The 27,843-nt window shown below is 37.6% G+C and overlaps 1 protein-coding gene across 1 annotated transcript in view; it reads left to right on the top strand.

Moving 5' to 3' along the window:
* The window catches only part of LOC137241080 (uncharacterized), a 39,106-nt gene extending 13,057 nt beyond the window's left edge, over positions 1-26,049 (top strand). The window contains exons 2-3 of the mRNA XM_067768278.1: positions 8,543-8,688; positions 20,899-26,049. Coding sequence (XP_067624379.1) covers positions 8,543-8,688; positions 20,899-23,039 — 2,287 coding nt within the window. The 3' untranslated portion in view covers positions 23,040-26,049. The remainder of the gene's footprint in view (positions 1-8,542; positions 8,689-20,898) is intronic.
* Positions 26,050-27,843: the final 1,794 nt, after the last annotated feature.

Consider the following 27,843-nt stretch of genomic DNA (forward strand, 5'->3'; position numbering starts at 1 on the left):
ATAAATGATAAAGGAAGCTGCCACACCATGGCGCCACCGAACCGGCAAGATGGCAAAAGGATAAAAAACGATATTCCTGTTCCCACGGCATAAGCCCAGGCACAATTGCCAGAATATAGATAATCGGTATGGCTGTAAATAATGGAGAAAAAAACTCAAAATAAGTAAATTTAACGGGTTGCTACTGTATCCATGTGCATATATACATAAAATATCACAAAAATATTCGAATAATACGATTAATCGAATATTCGATTATTCGATTTGTCTGCATTTGTTAATCGAGTTTGACTTTCGAATAGTTTATTTATTTAGAGTATTCGAATAATCGTAACCCATCATTCGATTTTCAAAATCAAAATGTCTCAAAAAAGGTTTCCCCGAGCAAAATTTTCCCATTGCAGTGAGAAAATCATAAGTAAGCATACAAAACTTTCGGGAAAAACCAATAGTTTGGTAAGAAATTAAAACAATGTTCGAAAATCGACATTTTTAACAAATTTTTGGGACTGTGGTCATCGCAAATATCTTTAGCTTTGAAAATAAAGACGACGTCAGTACTTTCCAACGTGCCATAATTGATCTTTCTATGCTGAAAGGCACGTTCGATATTTTAGGACTGAGCATAGGCCAGTTCTATGAAATTCTAAAAACTGTATCTCATATCTCTCAATCTTGGCTCCAGGAATAATCTACACGAAGCACATTGGATAAAATTTAAATCCACCTAACTAATCGCAAAAATGCACACGCTTTTTACGAATACATACTTGAGTGACAAGAAACTAAATATTGTGGGGAATTTTAGCATCACTAAGCTGTTAGTAAATAAAGGCACAACAACAATAAAGCAAGCTGCCACTCTCATGTACATGAATACATGAATTTAATCCATTTATACACGTGCATAAAAGGTGACGAAGAATAACTCACGCACACACATGTTGTCATAAGCCGAAGTTAGTTGCTCACACATACACACGCATATATGTAGCTCAATTACCCAGCAGGAGGTACAGCAGTTCTAGAAGGCGAAACGTCTAGACTTTAGTAGAAATATGCGAATGAAGCAACGGAGAGTATAAAAGCAGCGCAATCTGAGTAATCAGTCAGTTTGATTTAAACACGCTATTAGTTGTGAAGTATAATTGTGAAGTACTACTCTCAAATTAGACTAAATAAGGACCAGTTTGCAATACGGAATATTGCAGTTATTTATTCGACAGTTCAGCGATTCGAACGTTAGCAGAAGGTTTCAAATAAGCGGAATTTCCCAAAATTCGTTACAATATTTTTCGGGGAGTGGAAGCTTTCATACCCAGTAACATGCTACCAATGTCTTTTGTTTCAGATACACGTCTACTAGGGCGGGTCGATTTAAAAATCGCTCATTGCTCTGTGAAAATCGTATTCTAGGGATCAAAATAAGAAACTTTGCCGAAGGAACTATACCTCTAAAATGAATTCTGATGTCCCCCTTTGGGTCGAACTTTTGGGTAGGGGCAATTTCAATTCTACCTGCTGTGTCTTGTGGTGGCTTAAAAAAAACAACACAAGCAATTTTACGATCTGCAATTGTGTCACAGTGATACCTTCATTTTTTAAAACGGTTGAATAAAAAACCCACACAAATATGTTTACGACATGCAAATGCATCACAGTGATGCCTTGGTTTTAAAATTTCTAATAATTTTTTTTGATTTCTTTTCTATTACTAAGTTAAATTCATTTTTTCATTTACATATGTTCTGACTAAATAAATTTCTAAAGAGAAAAATAAACTCCAAGGAGAAACAAGTATGGAAGGCTAAGTTCGGGTGTAGCCGAACATTACATACTCAGTTGAGAGCTATGGAGACAAAATAAGGGAAAATCACCATGTAGGAAAATGAACCTAGGGTAACCCTGGAATGTGTTGTTTGTACGATATGGGTATCAAATGAAACTGTTTATGAATATTTTAAAAGGGCGTGGGCCTTAGTTCTATAGGTGGACGCCTTTTCGAGATATCGCCATAAAGGTGTACCAGGGGTGACTCTAGAGTTTGTTTGTACGATATGGGTATCAAATGAAAGGCGTTAATGCGTATTTTAAAAGGGAGTGGGCCTTAGTTCTATAGGTAGACGCCTTTTCGAGATATCGCCATAAAGGTGGACCAGGGGTCACTCTAGAATTTGTTTGTACAATATGGGTATCAAATGAAAGGTGTTAATGAGTATTTTAAAGGGGAGTGGGCCTTAGTTCTATAGGTGGGCGCCTTTTCGAGATATCGCCATAAAGGTGGACCAGGGGTGACTCTAGAATTTGTTTGTACGATATGGGTATCAAATGAAAGGTGTTAATGAGTATTTTAAAAGGGAGTGGGCGTCAGCTCTCTAGATGGACGCCTGTTCGGGATATCGTTATAAAGGTGGACCAGGGGTGAATCCAGAATGCGTTTGTACAATATGGGTGTCAAATGAAAGGTGTTAATGAGTATTTTATAAGGGAGTGGGCCTTAGTTGTATAGGTGGACGCCTTTTCGAGATATCGCCATAAAGGTGGACCAGGGGTCACTCTAGAATTTGTTTGTACGATATAGGTATCAAATGAAAGGAGTTAATGAGTATTTTAAAAGGGAGTGGGCCCTAGTTCTATAGGTGGACGCCTTTTCGATATATCGTCATAAAGGTGGACCAGGGGTGACTCTATAATGTGTTTGTACAATATGGGTGTCAAATTAAAGGTATTAATAAGAATTTTAAAAGGGAGTGGTGGTAGTTGTATATGTGAAGGCGTTTTCGAGATTTCGACCAAAATGTGGACCAGGGAGACCCAGAACATCATCTGTCGGGTACCGCTAATTTATTTATATATGTAATACCACGAACATTATTCCTGCCATGATTCCAAGGGCTTTTGATTTCGCCCTGCAGAACGTTTTCATTTTCTCCTACTTAATATGGTAGGTGTCACACTCATTTAACAAAGTTTTTTTCTAAATTTATATTTTGCGTCAATAAGCCAATTCAATTACCATGTTTCATCCCTTTTGTCGTATTAGGTATAGAATTATGGCATTTTTTTCATTTTTCGTAATTTTCGATATCGAAAAAGTGGGCGTGGTCATAGTCGGATTTCGGCCATTTTTTATACCAATACAAAGTGAGTTCAGATAATTATGTGAACTGAGTTTAGCAAAGATATATCGATTTTTGCTCAAGTTATCGTGTTAACGGCCGAGCGGAAGGACAGACGATCGACTGTGTATAAAAACTGGGCGTGGCTTCAACCGATTTCGCCCTTTTTCACAGGAAACAGTTATCGTCCTAGAATCTAAGCGCCTATCAAATTTCACAAGGATTGGTAAATTTTTGTTCGACTTATGGCATTAAATGTATCCTAGACAAATCAAATGAAAAAGGGCGGAGCCACGCCTATTTTGAAATTTTCTTTTGTTTTTGTATTTTGTTGCACCATATCATAACTGGAGTTGAATGTTGACATAATTTACTTATATACCGTAAAGATATTAAATTTTTTGTAAAAATTTCACTTTAAAAAATTTTTTTTTTAAGTGGGCGTGGTCGTTCTCCGATTTTGCTAATTTTTATTAAGCATACATATAGTAATAGAAGTAACGTTCCTGCCAAATTTCATCATTATATCTTCAACGACTGCCAAATTACAGCTTACAAAACTTCTAAATTACCTTCTTTTAAAAGTGGGCGGTGCCACGCCAATTGTACAAAATTTTACTTATTTTCTATTCTGCGTCATAAGTTCAACGCACCTACCAAGTTTCATCGCTTTATCCGTATTTGCTAATGAATTATCGCACTTTTTCCATTTTTCGAAATTTTCGATATCGAAAAAGTGGGCGTGGTTATAGTCCGATATCGTTCATTTTAAATAGCGATCTGAGATGAGTGCCCAGGAACCTACACACCAAATTTCGTCAAGATACCTCAAAATTTACTCAAGTTATCGTCTTAACGGACGGACGGACGGACATGGCTCAATCAAATTTTTTTTCGATACTGATGATTTTGATATATGGAAGTCTATATCTATCTCGATTCCTTTATACCTGTACAACCAACCGTTATCCAATCAAAGTTAATATACTCTGTGAGCGCTGCTCAACTGAGTATAAAAACATAGGCATTTCAGTGTGGGATTTTTCAAAATTTGCAAGTTCGACCCAAAGGGGGGGGGGGGGCATCAGAATTCGTTTTAGAGGTATGGTTCCTTCGGCAAAGTTTCTTATTTTGATCCCTAGAATATGATTTTCACAGAGCAATTGGCGATTTTTTTGCCTCCCCACAAATCGACCCGGCCTAATGTCTACGCTGATTTCGCGGGTATTTCTCGATAAATTCGGGGATATTATCGAATTTTTTTTGGACGTTTTGGTTTTACCTACCAGACATATTCGGCATTGCTTATGATGTTGATTTTGATATTATTTCAAACAAGTGTGAAGTCCTTTCGAAAAACTTCAGTTCCGCCAATCCTTAAATCTTTTTAGAAATAGTCCTGATCTAACCTTAAATAAAAATGAAAATAGTGGCAAGATAAGCCTGGCAGTTCAGTGCTTCAGTTATGTATGTAGCATTACAACTACAGTGTTTTGTAAGAGACAAAATAATTGCAACCTGCTTTATCTTGTCATCAAAGAATGGCGAAAGTGGGAAGGAATAAGGATTTTAGGTAAAATGTTAAGGCCGTTGCACAAAGCAACTTCTGTACTATATGGGGTAGTAACACTGCCCGTCCTTTGGTACATAGCACTATTAAAACTTATATGGCAACATACCCAGAAGGCAATGCAAATTCGTCTAAAACTTAAACTGCACGTAACTATCTCTTCGACATCTATACGGGTTATGTTACATTACCTGAAATTTCAGTTAGTCAGTGATATGTGTCTTCATCGCGAGTAGACGTGTTTTTCGGTGCGCTGCAGTTATTGTCTATTTAGTTATATATTTTGTCATTGTACTTGCTTTTTTGGCGTTTGCGGGCTTTGCGTATTGATTTTCATCGTTTAATTGTTTCTACTCAATCACTTGATACGAAGCTATTCTGCTTTTTGTGTATAATTATTTAATTTTTCCTAATTGCAAACAATATTACAAACAACAACAATATCACAAACAACAAATTTATCGAAGATGCCCGATACTAGAGCTTCCCGCCAAGTGGTATTTACTCCCAACAAAAATGCGAGTGCAGTCGGCAGATCTGGTTTAAAAGAGAGCTCGTTACCTTCATCTTGGATTGAGCTTATTGAAGACAAATTGGAGATGCAGAGAACGGCCATCATTGAAGAGATTGCAGATCGTCTGAAAAGTTCTGAAGAGCGGCTTATGGCTGAAATGTCAAACCTAAAGAAGGCGCTGAGCAAAATGGAGGAAAGAGTGGTTAAAGCAGAAGCCCAGGTTGAATGCAATGAACAACTGCGAAAGGAAATTGTGCTACTAAAAAAAGAGTTAAATGAATGCCAAAACAAATCTGTCTCCAGTGACATAATAATTAATGGCCTCCCCGTTAGTGATGGTGAAAGCATTAAAGGCACTGTTAACAAAATGTGCCAATCATTGAAGGTGCCAGCATTGCCTATTTCCTCTGCGTTTCGTGTGCCTAACAAAAACAACAGCAAAACACCTGCATCTGTCATTGTACGACTGAGCTCTTCGATGATCGATCTACACTCTTTAAAGCAGTGGCCCGTTTTTGCAAAGAGAATAAGCGTCCACTAATGCATCGTGATGTAGGAATAAATTCGGACGGGAAAATACACATACATGAGTGCCTAACCAAAAACAATCGTGAGCTAATCCATTTTGTAATGCAGTTGAGAAGAGAGAAAAAGCTCGTTGCTGCTTTCTCAGTTCGTGGATATGTGTATGTTCGTGTACGTCCAGATTGTAAAGCTTTCAAGGTGACTGATATCGAGAGCATTGAGCGTGTTGTTGCTGCAGACACCTGATTATGTATGATTAATGTTAAGTGTATCTAATATTATATATTCTCTTTATTTTTTCTCTAATCTTCTTTTTCAAACAATCTACTGTCCTCCTACACTCTCATCCTATCATATGTTTAATTGTTGTCACTACCGTTTTTTTCTCTATTTTTCAATCATGTGTTTAATTGTCTGTCTTTCTTTATTTTGTCATTCCTCCATTGTTTTTGCCTTGGTCTCTTGTACACACATGCGTGTTGCTTGCCTGCCTTTGGTTCGTCCTGTTTTAGTTCAGCTTTATGTGTATGGGGTCATTCCATAGATCTCGCCCTGGCGCTAATGAAAATGAAAGAATTTTGATTGATATTTTTTGTAAGCAAAATCATGGCTTCAATGCAGTACATTTTAATGCTCGTAGCCTTAGCCATGACAAACTCGATTTTGTTAGGTATGTTTTTGAGGATTCTGCGGGGGATGTGATTTGTGTCTCTGAAACATGGTTCTGCAGTGAGATTCCTGATCTCAACTTTTCGATTAATGGGTACAATCTATTTCGGAATGATCGTAGGTACAAAAAGGAGGGGGAGTTGCAGTGTACTGTAAAAAAACACTCAAATCTAGACTACTAAAAACTTCTAATTCCTGTGATGCTGAATATATTTTCACTGAACTGTCAGATGGAGTAAATAAAATTATGGTAATATGTCTTTACAACCCCAAAAAAACTTTTTCATTAGAATCATTTTTTGTTGATTTGTCCGAATTTGTAATTGATTATGAACGTATTTTGATTTGTGGTGATTTTAATGTGAACCTACTTGTTAATGATTCCTAGAGTAGTAAACTACTTGACCAGCTTGCAACAGCAGGTCTATGTGTTGTCAATAGTGCTAACCCGACGAGATTTGATAATAATTCTGTACCCAGTCTTCTTGATTATTTTGTAACTTGTGATCCCTGGCACGTCCTAAAATTTGAGCAAATATGCTTTGTTTCTGACCATGATTTGATTTTCTGTACTATAGATGTTGAAATGAACCGTTCTGATTTAGATTGTACGTTTGTGTATCGTGATTTTAAATCGTTGAATGTTAATGCGTTGTACTCCGATATATGTGGTGTTGATTGGACTGACTGTTGGTTTCTTGACACGGTTGATACCAAGTTAGATTTTCTTAATAATAACTTGACCAGATTGTTTAATGTGCATGTGCCTATTCGTTGTGCAAGTGTTATTAACAGTTCGTGTCCCTGGTACAATTCGAGAGTTCGATCGGCTATTAAGAAACGTCAAAAATATTATGGTAAGTGGCGTAAAAATAGGACAGATATTTCCTGGTGTCGATACAAAGAAGTGCGAAACGAAACAACAGCTATTATCAGGCAGGCAAAGTGTAGGTACAGTAAATCAAAGCTAGATCCCTCACTTCCATCCAAGGAGTTGTGGAGAAACTTAAAAAGGTTTAAAATAAATGGCAAGGATACTACTAAGTGTGAAATAGATGTGGATGAACTAAATGACTTTTTTGTTAGCACTAACAAATACGTCAATGCTCCAGCCCTGCTAAAAGATTACTCCTCCTATGTCGGCCCTGATAACAAATTTCAATTTGATACAATTGGCGAGGTTGATGTTTTGAAGGCTTTATTAAGTATAAAATCGAATGCTTTGGGGGAGGATGGAATCTCTCTAAGATTTATTAAGATCGTAATGGAGTTTATACTAGGTCCGCTTACTCACATCATAAATTTCTGCTTCACCGCTTCATGTTTTCCCACGATGTGGAAGAAAGCAATTATTCTTCCTATTGCAAAAAAAACTAATGCTACGTGTGCAGGTGATTATAGGCCTATCAGCATACTGCCTACATTTTCGAAGGTATGTGAAAATTTAATGGCAGCACAAATTTCTTACTTTATCCAGCAAAATAAATTACCCAGTCCGTTTCAATCTGGCTTCAGACCAAAGCACAGCTGCTCTACAGCAATGGTTAAAGTATTGGATGATATAAGAACTAGTTTTGATACTGGCGACCTAACACTTCTTTGTTTACTAGATTTCTCCAAAGCATTTGATTCTGTGAATCATGAGCTGCTATGTACGAAGCTGAAGTATTACTTCGGATTTGAGGATAGCTCAGTCAAGCTTATTGCCAGTTATCTTAAGGATAGAACGTAGAAAGTTAAATCAGGAAATTCTTTGTCGCAGTCTAAACCTGTGTATGCTGGCGTACCGCAAGGGTCGGTCCTTGGTCCACTTCTGTTTAGTCTATTTGTGAATGATATTTTTGATGTGTGCCAGTATGTCAATATTCATGCATATGCCGATGATATGCAGTTACATTTGTCAAGTCGTATCGGTCTTGTTGAAGATTTATGTTTCAAAATTAATAATGATCTGTCTGCAATATCTCTTTGGGCTAGTGAAAATTCGTTGTGTTTGAATGCATCCAAGTCTTATGTCTTGGCTATATGTCATAGTGTTGTATATAATATTGACCTTCCTGCTTTGTATATTGGAACTAGTCCACTTAAATTTGTTGACAGAGTAAAAATTCTAGGTTTTATTGTGAACTGTAAACTTACTTGTAGTGACCATGTCAACAGGGTAGTTACCAATATTTATGCCATATTACGGAAGTTAAGAGTCTCGGCCCCATTCACACCCGTTGAAACCAGGCGAAAACTTGTGCTGCAGTTAATTATGCCACTTATAACGTACGCCGATACAGTATATGGTAAGATGGACTCAGTGTCATACAACAAAGATGCTGTAGCGTTTAACAATGCTACGAGATACGTTTACGGGATTGGTAGATATGATCACATATCTGCCTGGCGAACGAAAATTCTTGGGTGCAGCCTTGAAAATTATCTAGCCGCCAGGAATTGTATCTTTATATACAAATTATTATTGTGGAAGACACCAAATTACTTATTCGAAAGGTTGAGACCAGTGAGATCACTGAGACATCAGAGTCTGGTCGTACCATCGCACAATTACTTAACTTCATCTAGACTATTTTTCATTAGCGCGGTTAAATTGTGGAATTCAATCCCAGATAATGTGAAGGCTGGACTAAATAGATTCAACTACAAGGATGTAATACTCAAGTACTTCAAAGCTGTATGAAAACAATGCAAAAACATTGTAAGGGTGTTTAAGATACCTGCTTCTCTTTTCTTTCCCCTTTTCCCACTTTGATCTTGACTATCTTTTCTTTCGTTAAGGTTAGATGTATTCTAAATTTGTCATTTAGATTTAAGTTAGAATATACATATTTACACTGTTTTATGTTTAATAACCTAGTTGAAGTACTTCTAAAAGACTATATCTGGCCTTACTCTGTACTACGTTGGTAAATAAATAAATAAATAAATAAAAAAAAATGCTATACTTTTAGATTCTCGATATAAGAACCTACTAATGAAGACTTCGCTGTGATTTGGTGATGAAATTGGGGACTATTTTGCAATCCTCACGGGGTCGTTTCTTGATTATAGTCCCACAGTCATCGTAGCACTACCCCGGGACGACCCCGAAAGGATCCAAAATATCCCGAAAGCAACAAAAATAGAACCCGAAATGATCCCCAATTACTATCAAATGATTTGCAATTAAATGAAATGACTCTGAAAGGAAGTGCCACCAAGATCATCACGAAATGAACACAAATTAAACCTAAAATGATACCGGGCGAGCAACGAAATAGTCTCCAAAACCAAAAGTTACACCGGAGTGATCACTAAATGAACTCGGGGGAATCCTGAATTAGTCCCCAATATCAAATAGTAATGACTGCAAATTGACCTCGAAATCACCCCGAAAGAACTACTAAATTGTCTTCAAATCATCCAAAAATTATCCTAAATTTAACCTCCAAATGGCCCCGGAATTACCACTAAATAGTCCCCAAATGATGACGACAGTCCCTACAACCATCTCGATATGACCCCGGCAAAGCGTTACTATCACTACTTTTTATGCAATGGCTCTACTGTATAATTTATCCATATTCAGAGCTGGAGCAGAAGCAGAGCATACATTTCATTGGTACTGCTGATCTGATGTGGCGAATACAAACATTGGTTTAAAATTAAAATTTTGGGTTTTTAGGCTACGTTTATGATCGAGGGTAATCGCATCGCGCGATACGACGAGAATAAATTATATTAGTGCATATGGAGATGTTTATGACAAAACGAAATGAGCGATTACAAGCGACAAAATTGGCGAAAATTTGCAATCAAAATATTTTGATTCAGTTGAGTGAAAATAGCGAAACAATATGGATGTGTTTATTGAAAAGTTACATACGTGACAAGCAGTGTTTGTGAAATTTTCGTCATGCAGATTACCACAATCGTCAGTGACAGTCTTTCCGCAGCATCGATTGGTATTTTCTGGTTTCTGTTTTTTTTTTAATCATTGACGATATTTCTTTCAAGATGTACTCAAATTTGTCCTTGCTCATGCGATAAAACTCTTTAAATTTTTCAGGAAATTGGAGGAGGCGTATATGTAAATGATAAAATTCACCACAATATTTTCTTTCCTTGACGATTGGATGCACTTGAAAATTTTTTTCTTATGTATACTTTTTAAATATTTTTTTCGTAACAAAGAGCTATTTTCTAATCTATTGTTACAAATGTTAGCAACACTAAGGGGTGCTGCCATCTCTAAGCCGATGCTAAGCAGCGCCTTGTATGCACATCCATAAATCAATCATTATGTATCTACATAAACGAATCAATCATTATGTCTACACATATGTACGTACACGCAGCTAAGAAGCAACGCACAACCACATGCATATATCTGAGATACTCCCGAATGTATGCAATGAGAGAAGCTATAAAATCGTGCAATTGTAGTTACAGCTGAGAAATTTGATAGCTGATGGGCAACTAGTAGATTCTGGAAATGGAAGCGCCTAGAAGATGCGAACGAGGAAATCAAAGAGTATAAAAGGCAGCGACAGATAGAGGCGCTACAGTTAGTTTTGATTAAGCACGCTATCTGTCGAGCAATAGTAGAGTTAATTACTGTGAAGTACTTTAATAAAGGCCATTTTGCATTATTAAATATTGGAGTTATTTATTCAACAGTTTAGTGATTCGAACTTAGCAGAAGGTTGCAAATAAGAGGATTTGCACTAAAATCGTTGCACTATAATATAAAAATAAGTCGGGTTTTCCTTCCTGACGCTATAACTGCAGAACCGCAGAACGTTTTGCATTCGTTGGAAAGGTCTCGGGCTCCGTGAGGTTTATAGCCAAGAAAATTCAGGATCGACGCACAGGGTCTCGAAATATAGGCCAAAACGTGGACCCGGGTACCCCTAGAATCTGTTTATAGGATATGGATATCAAATGAAAGCTGTTGATGGGTGCTTTAGTAGAGAGTAATTTTCATACCCCTGGATGACTACGGTCTCGAGATATAGGCCAAAACGTGGCCTCGGGTACCCCTAGAATGTATTTCTAGGATATGGATATCAAATGAAAGCTGTTGATGTGTGCTTTAGTAGAGGGTAATTTCCATACCCCTGGATGACTAGGGTCTCGATATATAGGCCAAAACGTGGACCCGGGTACCCCTAGAATGTGTTTCTAGGATATGGATATCAAATAAAAGCTGTTGATGTGTGCTTTAGTAGAGGGTAATTTACATACCCCTGGGTGACTAGGGTTTCGAGATATAGGCCAAAACGTAGACCCGGGTACGCCTAGAATCTGTTTATAGGATATGGATATCAAATGAAAGCTGTTGATGGGTGCTTTAGTATAGAGTAATTTTCATACCCCTGGATGACTACGGTCTCGAGATATAGGCCAAAACGTGGCCTCGGGTACCCCTAGAATGTATTTCTAGGATATGGATATCAAATGAAAGCTGTTGATGTGTGCTTTAGTAGAGGGTAATTTCCATACCCCTGGATGACTAGGGTCTCGATATATAGGCCAACACGTGGACCCGGGTACCCCTAGAATGTGTTTATAGGATATGGATATCAAATGAAAGCTGTTGATGGGTGCTTTAGTAGAGGGTAATTTTCATACCCCTGGATCACTATGATCTCGAGATATAGGTCAAAACGTGGACCCGGGTACCCCTAGAATGTGTTTCTAGGATATCGATATCAAATGAAAGCTGTTGATGAGTGCTTTAGCAGAGGGTAATTTTCATACCCGTGGGTGACTAGGGTCTCGAGATTTAGGCCAAAACGTAGGCCCGTGAACGCCTAGATAGTGTTTTTACATTATGGGTATCAAATTGAAGCTGTTGATGAGTGCTTTAGTACAGGGTAGTTTTCATACCTATTGGTGACTAGGGTCTCGAGATATAGGCCAAAACGTGGATCAGGGTAACACTAGGATATGTTTTTACATTATGGATATCAAATTGAAGCTGTTGATGTGTGCTTTAGTAAAGAGTAAGTTTTACACCGCTTGGTGACTAGTGTCTCGAGATATAGGCGAAAACATGGACACGGGTACACCTACACTGTGTTTTTACATTATGGATATCAAATTGAAGCTATTGATGTGTGCTTTAGTACAGAGTAAGTTTTACACCGCTGGGTGACTAGGGTCTCTAGATATGGACCAAAACGTGGACCCGGATACCGTTAGAATGTGTGTGTAATATGGATATTAAATGAAAGCTGTTGCTGAGAGCTTTAAAGTAATTTTTATTGTGATATTCGATTTAGTCGCATCAACCTGGCATAACTGATAAATATGCATGCGAAGTCGAAATAAAGACATGAATTAATAATACCCACATACCTATTTATATACGTCCTATTCGATTTGCCTGAAATTTCGTATATAAATTTGCCTATATTAGTATTTGCGATGCTTTTTTCCGGGAAGTAGACCAGAGACGGACTGGGACTGGGATTAGGACTAGGACTGGGACTGAGACTGAGACTCGGGGTGGGACTGGACTGAGACTCGGAATGGGACTGGAACAAAATACATACCACCCTCTGGGACTGGCAATAAGATATGAAGAAGAATGACAAAAATACGAAGGGAGGAGTGAATAAAAGATTAGGAAAGACTGTAGAGGGGCGAGGGCAGAGTTAGACGGAAAAATCTTATTAAAATGTATGCAGATAGACCAAATTTAGGGCAGAACAACGTCTGCCGGGTCTGGCAGTTTAATAATAAAATTTTACGAGTTAATGTACGCATGTTGCTTTCTCTACACTGCCACAACGTGAATAAAAAGATTTTGAGTTTTATTGTTGAGCATTCCATCGCTTGCGATATCGCTCTACTATAATCACTCAATCGACAGCGATAACGCTAGCGAAAATGTAACAAGCGATGGAGCGTTTCTCGTCGCATCGCGCGATGCGATTACGCTTGATCATAAACGTAGCACGCTTAAAGTATACCTCCATATGTACATATATTTCAAAATCCGAATAATCGGTCAGCAGCGGTTATTCGAACAATAAGCGACGAGCAATTACTCGAATAATCGACGATGTACGATTATTCAGTTTTAACTAATCGAATTCTGAAAATCGAATATCAGCGCATTCGAATAAAAGTTTAAAAGAATAATAAGTGCCTACATCAGCGATGAGCACACTGAATGCGAATGTGGTGAAAGCTTCGGTGCATCCGAAAATCTTCAGTATACTTTATACTAATAAGTTTTCGGTTTTAAAATTATACTTACAGCTTTCTAGGATCTATTTGATGATTCTAGATTTGATAGCTGTATCATTCCTAATAACTGGTGTCTTAGCCCTGCGAGCGCATGGCACGAGCAAAAAACGTGCTCGATTACGTCTTCCTCTAATCCTTCCTCACTTCCTACATCTGCTATCACTCACAAGGCTTAATTAAAAGGCATATGGCACCAGAGGGCAGTGTTCGAATTAATGACATATGTGAACTAGCGATAAATGGACTGGTTACATCAGTAACCTATTTTAATTTTTAGAAACATTTTGAAAGTTGTAAGGTTATCGTTTGTGGCTCTAAAAGCACAGGTAGGGAACTAGGTTGTCTATTTGTATAATATTTAATTCCGTTATATAACTATGGCCCTGAGGCACTGAGCATCGTCGCAGTTGTTAATGCTATGTTCTTCGCCACCGGGTCTACATTCCAGCATTCAAGAATCAAGTCTGGAATAATTCGTAGATATTTTGTTAAAAGGTTTCCACCCCTCCTAGCTTAGACATAGTCCGATTCGGGACTTTATACCAACTAGTAAACAAGACCATATTCGTCTTCTCCGCGTAGGCGCTCGACCCGTTTGTCAAAATTCAATAGCCCACCTAGAGAAGGTAGTGTATTCCTGGACAGATTTGGTATCTACTGGATAGTTCATGTAAATCAAAATTCTTAGGAACGAGATATTGGGTACAGATTTCAAAAAATATCAAGTAATCACAAAAAAGATCTTTCACTCGAAAGGTGGCAGGTGTACATATCTCAGAGGTGACACTAGCAATAAAGGCGAAGATCAATCTGAAATTTACATCGACCCTATCATGGTCGAAAAAAACTGTACCATGGGAAGCAGGAATTGTCAGTATGTGACCTCATATGTTGTATCGCGTAATGCTTGTGCACAGGTCTAACCTTCTTGGGGCCGGGCCCCTCGTAACACATTCACGGTACGCTGTGGTTTCATCTCGCATGTTGGGTTTTTCCTTACATGCGAGGCAGCTCACTTTTGGGGAAGCTGACAACAGAGCATTCTCCATTAAGCTATGCGGTACCCCCCCCCCCCCCCCCCCCCCCCCCCCCCCGCTGAAGTTGATTACGAAACATTCTTTTCGGAGCTATTCGGGCTCTTCAACTTTCGGAGTTGAAACTAAAGCCGTATCTTCGAAAATATTTGGTTTCTTCGTTAAAAAAGTTAACAATGTCATCAAGAGCTAAATTGCCTCTTTGCCTATTCCAATTTATTTATATATAGTTCAATTGATTCTTCTGCGGAAGGTCAAAGAAAAGGTTGATCACATCCTCCCCGGTAAATGAATACAAAGTAGATGACTATCGTTTGTGGATAGCAAAATAATTGTTGAAATAGTTGGGTATGTGCCCTTTCTTCTTTTTGAAATGTTTGTAAATACCATTATTAGCTGAGACACTATGTCGTAGGCACGAACGGGCATTTTGATTCGACGTGGCGTCCCTTAAGTGTGATGAGGTAATATACAATTTCTGTTGTCCAGAAAAGATTGTTCACATCCCTTAATACTCGTACCTTGTATCTGATTTCGTCCCAAGGGTAAGAACATGATGCAGAGAATTATTTATGATTAGCTTTGAATGGTATTGAAACTCACGGTGGAGTTGCCGTGCCTCCGGATGCCATTATTCATAAAATGGAACAGGTTTGTATCTTAGCAAGGTAAGACTTTGTGATGGTAAACCCAGCTATTTGGTACCAGTGATGATGCACTGAAGGGTTTGGCAGGGTATATGGCGCCTTTGTTGGTCCGTTGTTCTACGTAATTGAACCCGTTTTGTGTTTGAAACCGTGAGATTGAGCCATTCGATTGTAGGTACGTACTATCATTAAGCATGTAATATTAATGTTGTTCTTACAGTCAACCAAATCTAAAAGGGCTACCTGGAGGAAACGCTGTGAAAAGGTTCGGCTACAAAAAGCCCTTTTTAGAGGTCACAGAAATGTAATTGGCACTTTGAAATAAACAGATTGGAACTGCACCACGCGGCCGAACGGGACGAGCAAACTATTACTCGAAACACACTTTTCTGACTGCATAGCAGGCTATCAGTCACCACCTATACTGGAAGATTTGCCAACCATCAGCGGTAATGAAAAAATCCTAGCAACAAAGCTCACAACTGTGAAACGAGTGCAATGGGCTCTGTCTAATTTCTGCCCATTCAAGTCACCAGGACCGGGTGGAGTCTAAATTTGTCTGTTACAGCAAGGGTTAAATCATATAGCCTCAGTACTTTCCACTTTATATAATGCATCACTAATGCTCGGCCATATCCCAAGCAGGTGGGCAGAGGTTAAGGTAGTATTTTTACCAAAGCCAGGGAAACCCGAGCAACTGTCTTCGTCGTATCGACCAATAAGCCTGAGCTCGTTTCTCCTAAAAGGTATGGAGAAAATCTTAGATCAGTATATCAGGGAGGTCAATCTAAATAAACTCCCTCTGTGTAGGAATCAGTTCGCCTACCAGTCAGGGAAATCCACGGAGATCGCTAGAAGGCTTTGGAGTCTAAAAATATAGCCCTCTGCGCTTTTATTGATATATCAGGGGCTTTCGATAACACATTATATCAAAATATCGAAGAAGCTATGATTGACAAGGACATAAGCCCTATAATAATTCGATGGCTGCTGTCCATGTTAAAGAGTAGAAAAATCCATTTGGAACAGGGAGGGACAACTGAATCCATTCCTGCCACAAGAGGATGCCCACAAGGAGGTGTGCTCTCCCCTCTCCTGTGGATCCTGGTCATAGATGACCTCCTTTAGTTAATGAAACCCAAGGGATTTGACACACAAAGATATGCAGATGACCTAGTTATTTGCATCGCAGGGATGCACGAAGATACAATATCAGATCGCATGCAACAAGCCCTTTGCATCATAGAGACGTGGTGCGATACCAAAGGATTGTATATCAATCCTAACAATAGTGCCTTTCACCCGGAGAAGGAAAGTATCCATCACAGAACCATATCTGGGTGGTACAAAAATACAATTCTCAATGGAGCTTAATATCTAGGGGTAACACTGGATAGAACCCTCACGTGGAATGCTCATTTGGATGCTGTCCTGAACAAGGCAGCAAGAGCTTTCTTCGCCTGTACTCGTCTCTACGGCAAAACATGGGAGATATGTCCAAAAATGGTATATTGGCCATTTAAAACTATTGTAAGGCCAATAGTCACCTATGCTTCCCTAGTTTGGTGGCAGAAGGCCACGCAAAGAACGGCAACAGCTAAACTAAGCAAACTGCATCGACTAGTTTGCGTGGGTATAACGGGTGCATTGAGCGCCGCCCCTGCTGACGCACTTAGTGCTTTAGTGGGAATACCTCCCTTCCCTATTCTGACAGAGAAAGAGGCAACACTAGGTGCACTAAGACTTCCAAATATTTCTGAGTTGAAGCAAGAAAATATGATAGGGCATATGAAAGTAATAAGAAAATTCATAGGAAATTCCTCATTACAACTGCGTGACGTAATGTCCCCTAAGCTCAGAATCTCACGGAACTTTCCATTGTGTCCATTGTGGACAAGATCCACTCGGAAACTGGGCATCCTTATAACGACCCTGACTTAGAGGTCTGGTTCACGGATGGATCGAAATTCGATGACGGAAGAACGGGAGCTGGCATCTATGGGCCGAACTTCAAAAAATCGATACCAATGGGATGCTACCCCACCATATTTCAGGCAGAAATTCATGCAATAGAAGTCTGTGGTAGAGAATGTCCGAGGAGAGGCTCAACATCGAAGAGCATCTCCATTATGTCGGACAACCAGGCGGCCCTGCGTGCCTTGCTATCATACACAGTTACATCTAAGCTAGTGCATGAATGCACTGAAATCCTTAATGCCCTTGGAGCCAAAAACAAGGTTTTGTTAGGATGGGTTCCCGAACATCAAGACATGAAGGTAATGAACATGCAGATTACCTGGCAAAGCAGGGTGCTACATCAGCATACTATGGTCCAGAGCCCTTTTGTGGACTTACAGAAGCACACACAAGGGAAACTACAAGTAACTGGGAAACTAAACAATTCAGGCTTCACTGGATTGATTGCCCAGGAACTCATTAATCTAAGCAGGGATGACCTAAGAACTCTTACTGGGTACTATACGGGACACTGCGGTCTACGATATCACCAAAGTAAATTAAATTTATCTGATACCCAAATTTGTCGTTTTGTGAGCTGGATGATGAAACGCCGGTTCACATACTCTGCGAATGCGTCGCTCTAGCTATCCCATCTAGGTGGTGGGACTCTCAATCCCTATGTGATATGGAGAAAAAAGGCTGAAGAGGTACCTAGATACATCAAAATCCTCCACATACAAAATTAGGCTGAACGGTCTTGCACAACAGATCTGCACAAAGGTCGCAGTGCTTCCAGACCTATTAATAATAATAATAGAGTAAACCAAAATAGAACGATTTACTCTCACTTTATTGACAAACGTAATCAAAATAAGATTAGTACATAGTCCTCGTTGCTGAGATGGTAAATTCCATTCATCAACAAAAGCCTTTAGCGATAACTAGCTGACCTCCCATACACGCAAACACATATCCGAATACAGATTAAATAAAATAACAATCTTTTGGTGTAAATTTAATACTGTCAAGTTTTAGGCCAAGGTTATGATACCTTAAGGAACAATTTGGGACACCAAAGTGCTCTAGCTAAGCGCGCGTTTATTAAGTCACCCCGTTTTCTAACGTGCCACCATCGATGAAACTCACGTTACAAAATCCATGTCTTTTGTTTGTTTTTGACTATTTAGTTATTACAAGGCGCGCTGCTACCGCAAAACAACTAATTTCAGAAATAATATTTTTAGTTAAAGCTCGTGGTTAATAATGTTCTACTCTACCTTCTTCCACTTCCTCTATCTACGCTTCCTTACTATGTCCCTATAACTCTCTCCCTCATTCTTTCCCTATCAATCTCCCTCTGTCTTTCTCTAACGCCTTCGCTCTCTCGCTATCTCTGTATTTTTCTCTCACTCAATCAATACCCCTCCCTCTCCTTCTGCCCTTCCAGCTACCACCCAATCAGTCGAGACAGTCTCTCTGGTCAACTTTCCGTAAAAAGAATATCCTAAACACCAACCTACTGACGTCCCAAATTTCGAGAAAATCGGATGATAAATGGGATTTTTTAGAACAGGTGGGATCCAGGCCTACTTCCCGGCAAGAAAAGTATGAGCCTGTTTGCAGGGCTGCCTAAGTACAAAATTTAATACAAACCACAGCACAAACCTTTCGAAAAAAGGTTAAACCAAAAAATATATATAAGCTGCGATATACATAGCTATGCGGAAGAGACTTTCCCCTAGCCTCTTTACAATATGAATCGTGCTACTTTTTAATTTTCCTTACAAATTGGCGGGACGAGGCTTACATTTCGTATGCCGACTCTGAGTAGCATTTGCAAGGCATATGAATTTTCGCTGAGAAGATTTCCATGGCAGAAATATACTCGGAACAACTGTAAACTACTATCGTCGGGCGACCCCGCTTTGGAAATGTGTCAACCTTCAATCAAACTGGATAATTAATATTTTAAATTTTTCTTTCAAAAGACATTAACAAAGACATGACCATGACCAAGCTAAAAAATATTGACGGGATATCCAGCGCGATTTAAAGCTACTCCAACCCAATTGTCAGAGTCGGGAATGGGGGAATTCGTACTTCTGCCGTGGCCATATCAACACGCTCCCGAGATGGTCGGGATGTGTCTTTATATGCAGCGATAAGTTGAGTAAGAAAAAGTAATCCACTATATGTACGAGGTGTGGCAATTAAGCTCCTGAAACTCGTCAATGAAAAAAACAATAAAATTAAGTTATAGAAAAATTTGACTCTCTACCTTCACAATAGTCTCCATCTAATTCTGCTCCATGATTCCACGTTTCTCCTTTGATTGGAAGCACCCTTGGTAGTCCTCCGAAGTTAGCCCGTTTCACACCAAGGTTACAGCGTCTTGGACCTTGTGAAGGCCAACATGATAAGTTCCCTTGAACTGTGACTTCATCTTGGGAAATAGAAAAAAATCGCAAGGAGCGGTGCTATAAAGTGGGTGCTTTTCATTGCAATAACTCCTGCAAAACGAACGGGGAATTAGCCGGTGCATTTTCATGATGCAAGAAACATCCAGCATCGGCGAGTTCGGGGCGCACACGAAAAACACGTGCCCACAGCCTCTGCAAAACGCCAACATGGCCATTGTCTGGCCAGCTGGAATGCATTCACGATGAACGATGCCGTAGATATCAAAAAAAAAAAGTCAAAATTACCTTTAGATGTGACTCTGACATCCTCGCTTTCGTTAGCCGCTCCGCACCCTTTTGCATCCACTGTTGACTTGGGTTTTTCGCGAAATTTCACTAAAAATTGAATCGCAATACTGTAACGAATTTATTGAAATTCCGCTTATTCCAAACCTTCTGCTAACATTCGAATCGCTAAACTGTTGAATAAATAACTCTAATATTCAATAATGCAAAATGGTTTTTATTAGACTACTTTGAAAGTACTCCGCAATAAATAGCGTGCTTAAATCAAAACTGCTTAGTTATGTCTCAGCTTGCGCTGCTTTTATACTCTCGGTTTCCGCGTTCACCCATTTCTCCTAAGGTCTACTAATTTCGAGAACTTCATGCTTGGTTACCAGCAACATACCTGTATATTTGTATGATGATGTTTGTAGCCATATGCGTGTGTATATGTGAATACTACTTCGGCTGATGATGACATGCGTTTGTGAGTATCTCTCCGCTGCCTTGTATATATGTGTGTAAATGATGATTTCTTTGTTTACGTACATACGAGTGGTTGCTTAGTATCGGCTTAGTGATGTTAGTATCGCTTAGTGATGCTAACATTCGTCATAATACGTTGCTTGTATGTACATTACATAATATTTTTACTACACCACTAAAAAGTTAATTGCAAGAAATACGCATAAAAGACAAAGCAAACCCAACTAAGAGGAAGATTCCCCCCTTTTAGACAGATGAAATCGAATGAAAAAGTGGTATACAGATATCGCCTGTAATAGTAATCGAACAAGAAACCTCATATGCGTGAGTCAGGCACTCTACTAACTGTAACACAGCTGTCGAACATGCAGATAAGACACACGTTCTCGCGCTTGGCTCCAAACTAAATGAAATGCTCATTTTAGTCTCGATTTAAAGTGCTTAAGCTGTTGATCGGAAAGAAGAGATGTATCAAATATTTAGAAAAACTAAGTATTTATTGATTTTAGTTACTATACTAACCACAAAATCAATAACACTCAATGGAGCTACGCTTGAGAATAGAACAACACCAACAACTCAGCTGAAAGATGATTTAAATACCGAATGGGCTAAACAAATAACGCGACAAGCTAAAGCTGCTGAAATCCATGTTATGCTAAATACCAAAGTGGAACCATGTGTAGACTTTTATCAATATTCATGCGGTAATTGGCATCGAAATAATCCAGCACAATTACTCAATAACATAATGACCGATCGATTTCAACAAATAGCAAATGCTTTTGATCATCGACTACAGCAAATATTAAATGAACCGCGCGATGACAACATATTGGAGGCGAATGTGAAAAATTTCTATCATGCGTGCGAAATGGTGAAAAAGGATGATATACAATACAGGGTGGCATTACAGCATGCCTGCAAGGAGCTTGGCGTAAAAGTGCCAATGTTGGATGGTGAAGATTGGACAGCAGACGAAGAAGAGTTCAAGTGGTGGGAAGCAGTAGCGAAAATACAACATAAATATGGTAAACAAATAATATTGGCCGTGGACATAATGCCAGATATATTGAATAATACGGGTAATAAAGTTTATATTGGACCGCCAGAATTCTCTATTACAAGTAATACGAAATTGTTTAGTGTTTTACAAGAGTTGACCACCATCGAGCATATGAAGCGATTTTTTGGCATAGAGGAGGGCAAGGCAAAAGAAGTCGCAAAAGAATTAACAAATTTTGAACGTGCGCTCGTGCATGGCGGTACTGACTCACGTTTAGGTCTCACATTACAGGATTCACTTAAGCTGCAGCCTGTCGCCAAATTGAATGAAGTTTACAATGAAAGTTTGAATTTTCAGAATTTTTTGCAAATAGCATTGGGTGTAGATGAATTACCCGAAACTGTTTATATTTATGATGAAAAATATTTGGTAAATAGCATACAAATTATAGCGCAAACACCAACGCATGTCATCGTCAACTATATCGTATGGCATATGCTGCAAGCTTACATCGTCGATGTGCAGAAGGGTAATAATGTGGCAAAATGGTGTATTGAACGTACTAAGTACTATTTTGGTAAATATGTAGACTATATGGTATATCAACGTTATAAAGATGATACAGCGGAGCAAGAGGTGCTGCATATGTGGGAAGAAGTGCGCGCGGCATTTCGTGAAGAATTGCAAGGCAATAAGCTCGATTGGATAGCAAATTCTACACGCGCATATGCGCTAGAAAAATTAAATGCAATGACTTTATACATTAATAATTACGAAACGGAGAATTTTAATGCCGAATATGCCGATGTACATATAACACGCAATAATTATGTTGAAAATGTGCAACAAATTTTACAAATGGAAAGTCGTAAGAAATTGCAACGTCTCAACGGTGCGGTAATGCCATTGGAAGCACCTGAAGTGCTCTCATTCACGCCGGCTTATAATGTGCTCGAGAATAATATAAAAATTCCCGTAGCTATGCTACAACCTCGCCATTTTTGGGGTCCACATTATCCGCAAGCCTTAAAGTATGCAACACTGGGTTATCTGATTGCACACGAAATGATACATGGCTTTGATGATGATGGTCGTAATTATGATAAAGCTGGTAATTTGCATAGTTGGTGGGATGCCAAATCAACATATCAATTTGAGGAACGTCGTAAATGTTTTCAAGCTCAATATCATAATTATCGTTATGCCGGTCAACAGCTGCCTGATGATGTTTCACAATCGGAGAATATTGCTGATAATGCTGGTGTGAAAATGGCTTATGCAGCATATCAGCGTTGGTTGAGTGAGCAGCAGCGTGCCGCAAATGCAACAGATATTTTAAGTCGTGAGACATTCGCACAATTGCAATTCGATAATCAACAGTTATTTTTTATCGGTTTTGCTCAATTGTGGTGCGATGATGTGCAGTCGTTTTTCCGTTCAGCTGTGGCTGCATCCGATTCACATGCACCGAGTATGTATCGTGTTATAGGCGCACTATCGAATTTTCAGGAATTCTCATGGGTCTTTAAGTGTAGTCAGGATGCACCAATGGATCCGGAATTTAAATGTGCTATATATTGAGTATGTGTTGTTGTGGTGATTCGATAATAAGGATGAAGGAAGGTGTTACACTTGCTTTGAATTTTGTGCGAATTGAGCGCACAATATTGCATATATGAAGCTTTTCACGTCAACAGTTCACCGCAAGAACTGTAGTTAGTAAAATCATCAAATCATTAGGGCGATTCACTAAGCTTTGCCGATTTTTAAAATTGAGATTTTTAGCGCAGTCAATTATTGGTTGCATTGTCGATTGAGTGATCCATTAAGTTGGTTTTTACAACTCTTGTTAAGTATTTATTCAATTTGAGAAAAATGGTATCTCTGGTAGTGAAATGTCGAAATTTGCGAAAAGGTCAAAGAGAAATGGGCTAGTGATAACGGGCTAGTCTTAAACCCAAGTAAGTCTAAATGCATCGCTATTTATAAAAAAAACCATTAACATAGATCAGTGCCCCAAAATAGCACTGAACAATGCTCCGATAAACTTTGTCTACATGGCAAAAAATCTTGGTGTCATTTTTAACAGAACATTAATTTGGAATAATCATATCCTTCTAACAATAGGCAAAGTATATGGCGTGTTACGAACACTATGGACCACATAACACTTCACACCAGTTAAAATTAGATTGCTTCTGGCAAAGTCTTACTTGTTACCATCATTGCTGTATGGCTGCCAAGTTTTTGCATATTGTGACAGTGAGTGTAGTGAAAAACTTAATGTAATTTACAATAACATAGCCCGCTATATTCATGGTATACGTCCTTATGAACATATTTCCGAATATGCTCATAAGATATACAATATAACATTCGACAATCTGCTTAAATTTAGATGCATTTCACTCCTTCATAGAATGGTGTTGTTTAAGGAGCCTGCCTATCTATACGAAAGACTTCAGCTAGAATGGTCCGTGCGATCATCTCAACTACTGCATACAAGATATGGCTCACGAAAATCTGAGCGTCAATTTTTTGTTATAACAGTACGTCTCTGGAATGTTTTGCCTTTGGAGATTAGAAGCATTTCTAACATAATCCACTTCAAAAGGAAACTATTGAGTAATCTTGCTTAACATGTTGAAATACTTTTGAAAATCCTTCACTCTTATTTTTTTTCTCTTCTCCTTTCAAATCTTATATCTTTCTCTCTACAATTTTTACATAAACACATTTAATATTATGTTACTTTATCACCAAACACTGTAAATAAAACTTATGGTTGTTGTGTTTAGAATTTATAAATAAATAAATAAATAAATTGAAAAAAAAAATTTCATTTGTTCGCTCCACAAATTTAAAGGGCCAATTAATCGTGACTTATCCATAACCAGATAAAGCAGCTGATCGAACCAACCTTATGGAAATCAATGTAATCGATTAATGGTGCCATACCATAACGCTAAAGCCATAACCATACCATAGCGAACCAATTGGTTTTTGGTTTTTCGCCATATCCATAACCTAAAAATATTTGAGTTGGATAATTTATTAACTTTTATTTGTTTTGGATACGTTTTGACTAAGAGACTTATTTTTTGTGGGATATGTTTGTATTTTTGGCGTTTTCTTCATTTTTATGAAATTTTCACGATTTTTAGGTTAAGGCACCAATAACTGATGCCAATTTGATATGGATAAGTAAAAATATGGTTATGACTATGGCGTTAGGATTAAGGAAGTTTAATTGGCCCTTTGGGCAGAATTCAGCAAAGTTTAGTGTTTTTATATTATTTATGTTATTTGAAGAACAATGAAGTTTTTTAAATTTTTTTTCTGCATGGTGTGCACAAACAAGGAAGCAGCAAAGTCGACCTTGGATTATTTGCAGTAGCATTCCCCAAAAAACTATACACCACAAACTCAGATGTCATTTTCTTAAAAAAAAAATCACAAATAACCCATCCAAATAACAACATACATTTAAAGAAATTTCTCCACAGCTTAACCAATAAAGACCACGATAAATTGCCAATTATCAAAATCGACAAAGATAACAGCTGGGTTTATTTTATCGAGTTTCTGGGTTGACAAAAAATAGTGAAACGCAGAATTCTGAATTGTTAAAATTATTGTTAAGCCAAGTAACCACTGTCGAATGTTGTTAAAAAAGTTAGTGAATCGCGCTACAGGTTTTTTGTTCTTTAATTAACAGACATTCAATAAAATTTGTCGCATTATTGTTAATTCAATCGTGTTTTTTGTCAAGTAAAAACATTTGTTTAGTTATTTCAACAGAAGAAAAACTGTTGGTCTCAAGTTAACGGTATTTGTTCAAATTACAGATTTTCAACCAATCCGATTGATTTTTATGTTAAAAAAACTGAGGTCGTTTGTTATTTCTACAGCGATCAGTTGTCAATATTATGTCAAAACAACAGCTAAATTTAAAGAGAAACTAACGTTTACGGTGCTCACTACTTTGTTCTTTCGACTATCGTACCACAGAATAGCCACTTTTATTCAACTATTGACAAAAATCTGTTATTCCAACAGTTTTCTTTGGTATTCTTATCAATAATTGTTAATTTAACTGTGCAGAGCTAAGCGGCTACAGGGATTTGGTGTTAGCATGCTACGCCACCACACTGAAAATCCTGAGTTTAACGCCTGGAAAAAGCAACACCCAAAGTCTTGAGAAAAAGTTTGTAAAGAAAATTTTCTAGCGCGGTCGCCCTGCAAATATTGTATTTATTTTCTTTATTTTTAACAGAGCTGTTGAAACACTCAATTCAAAACCAACAATTCGCGCGAAATTGATTCCACAGCCATTTGCGAAGGATAAAAATTGGCAGTAAGGTTGGATGAATTTACCCGTAATTCTGATAATTCACCAACTTTGGTGGATTTTGGAGATATCAAGTTTTTTGATTGGGAATACTTCACTTGAAAAGCTCCATATTGTATTTATTTAAGTATTGGCTTACATAAGTGAATATCTTTAAAGTAGGTTAAACAAAATTTGCATATATAAATAAGTGATAGAAGATAATAATATTTATTCAATAAAAAATATATGCAGATTGTATGACTTTTAAACGCTTTTATTTAGCTTGACTTGACTGGTCGGCACGAATTTTGTAATTGAAATTTATTTAATTAAGTAATCGCCGCTAGGTTGCGCAAGGCTCGAGATATTGAAAAAAATCGTATTTGTGGTCCGATTTGTACAAGAATAGAAAGAGATAATCAAAAAAATCGTATTTGTGGTCCGATTTGGTCCATATTTGGAACACATAGTACATACATTAATAGAAAGTGACCTGTGATGTCCGATTTGGCTCATATTTAGAACAAATATTACATACAGTCCGGTAGAAGTGACATCAAAATATCTCGTAGTTCGAGGAGAGACAAGCATACGTGGCGCAGAGATTATGCATTGAGGACTTAGATTGTAACAAATTGTCAGGAAAGAGTCCGTGTAATAATGAGTCACTAATTGAACTAAATAGAATGAGAAATAAATAAATAGTCTAAAAACTTGAAAATAAAATAATTAAACAAACATTTTTAAGTTAAACGGTTTTATTGAAAACAATACTCACGTGAAGTAAAAATAATACTAAAAGCTAGAAAATAATTAGGTAGGTCCTAGGTACTAGTCATCACACTCCTTATCAATCTAGGGCGTTGATCAGACAATTAAATGAAAGCGTTGGACGCGTCAAATTTCTATTGATAGTCATATATAAGACCAACTGAACCTTAATAAAGTTATGCTACGCCTCACACTTAGAAATTTCACGTGTCCAACACTTTTATTTAATTGTCTGATCAATGCCGTAGATTGATGAGGAGTGTGATGATTAGTACCTAGGACCTACCTAATTATTTTCTAGCTTTTAGTATTATTATTACTTCATGTAAGTATTGGTTTCAATAAAACCGTTTAACTTACATTTTTTTATTATTTTATTTATTTTTTGAAAAGGCTCGTTTACAGAGTAAACTTTTTTTTGCAAAAATTGTTTTTGTTGTTGGTTTGCAATAAATTTTGTATAAACAATTGAAATTTTAAAGAACAGCTTATGTAAAAACCATTTCTGGGATAATCTACGAAAAACAATGCTTGAGATTGAAGAAACTGTTTTGGTTTAGTACCTACTAAAAATTTTGTTGTCAGTAAAGGAAAAAATAAAAATAGAATTGTTAATAATTATTTTGTTTGCATTTGTAGGGTTTATACTTATACTATACTTTACTTTCAACTTTGCTAAAAATAGAAAATATAGATTTAAGTTATTTTGAATTATTGCATCAAAAAGAAAATTTTTGATTACTTTTTTAATGTTATCATTTTGATATTGAAATAAAGAGATTAAATTTTTTTAATTTAAAAAATACAAATTATTACCCACAAATAATATCCTACAGCATTGATATTAAATACGAGCATATTGGTGAACAAAATGCGGAATCAAAATCACTTTTCAAAAAAGGAGCCATAATAGAGTGTACACAGTTCGAATAAGTGATGAAAATGTAAAATTTAGTGAAGTAGCCGGACATACATACATACGTGTGTAGAACATGTAGAAAATATTATTAAAATAGAAAATTACTTTTTGTTGTTAATTTCTTCTATTTCCTCAAAAATTTTCGAATAATACATGAATTTTTACATAACAGCGATTAAAGTTGCTTGGACATGAGTCGAGAAAATTCTGCATTCAATCGAAGTTTTGGGTTTTGTCACAAAAGTATGAAACTAACTCGTTTTGTCACAGTTTCGGCCTTAGAAAAGCGCTTTCCCAATTGACTAGAGTGAGATTCATGCTCTTTTTTGTCGCAGTAATCAAATTCAATGGATTCGAAATTC

The sequence above is a fragment of the Eurosta solidaginis genome, chromosome 1, assembly GCF_040869045.1.
Source record: "Eurosta solidaginis isolate ZX-2024a chromosome 1, ASM4086904v1, whole genome shotgun sequence".
In the NCBI taxonomy this organism is placed as follows: domain Eukaryota; kingdom Metazoa; phylum Arthropoda; class Insecta; order Diptera; family Tephritidae; genus Eurosta; species Eurosta solidaginis.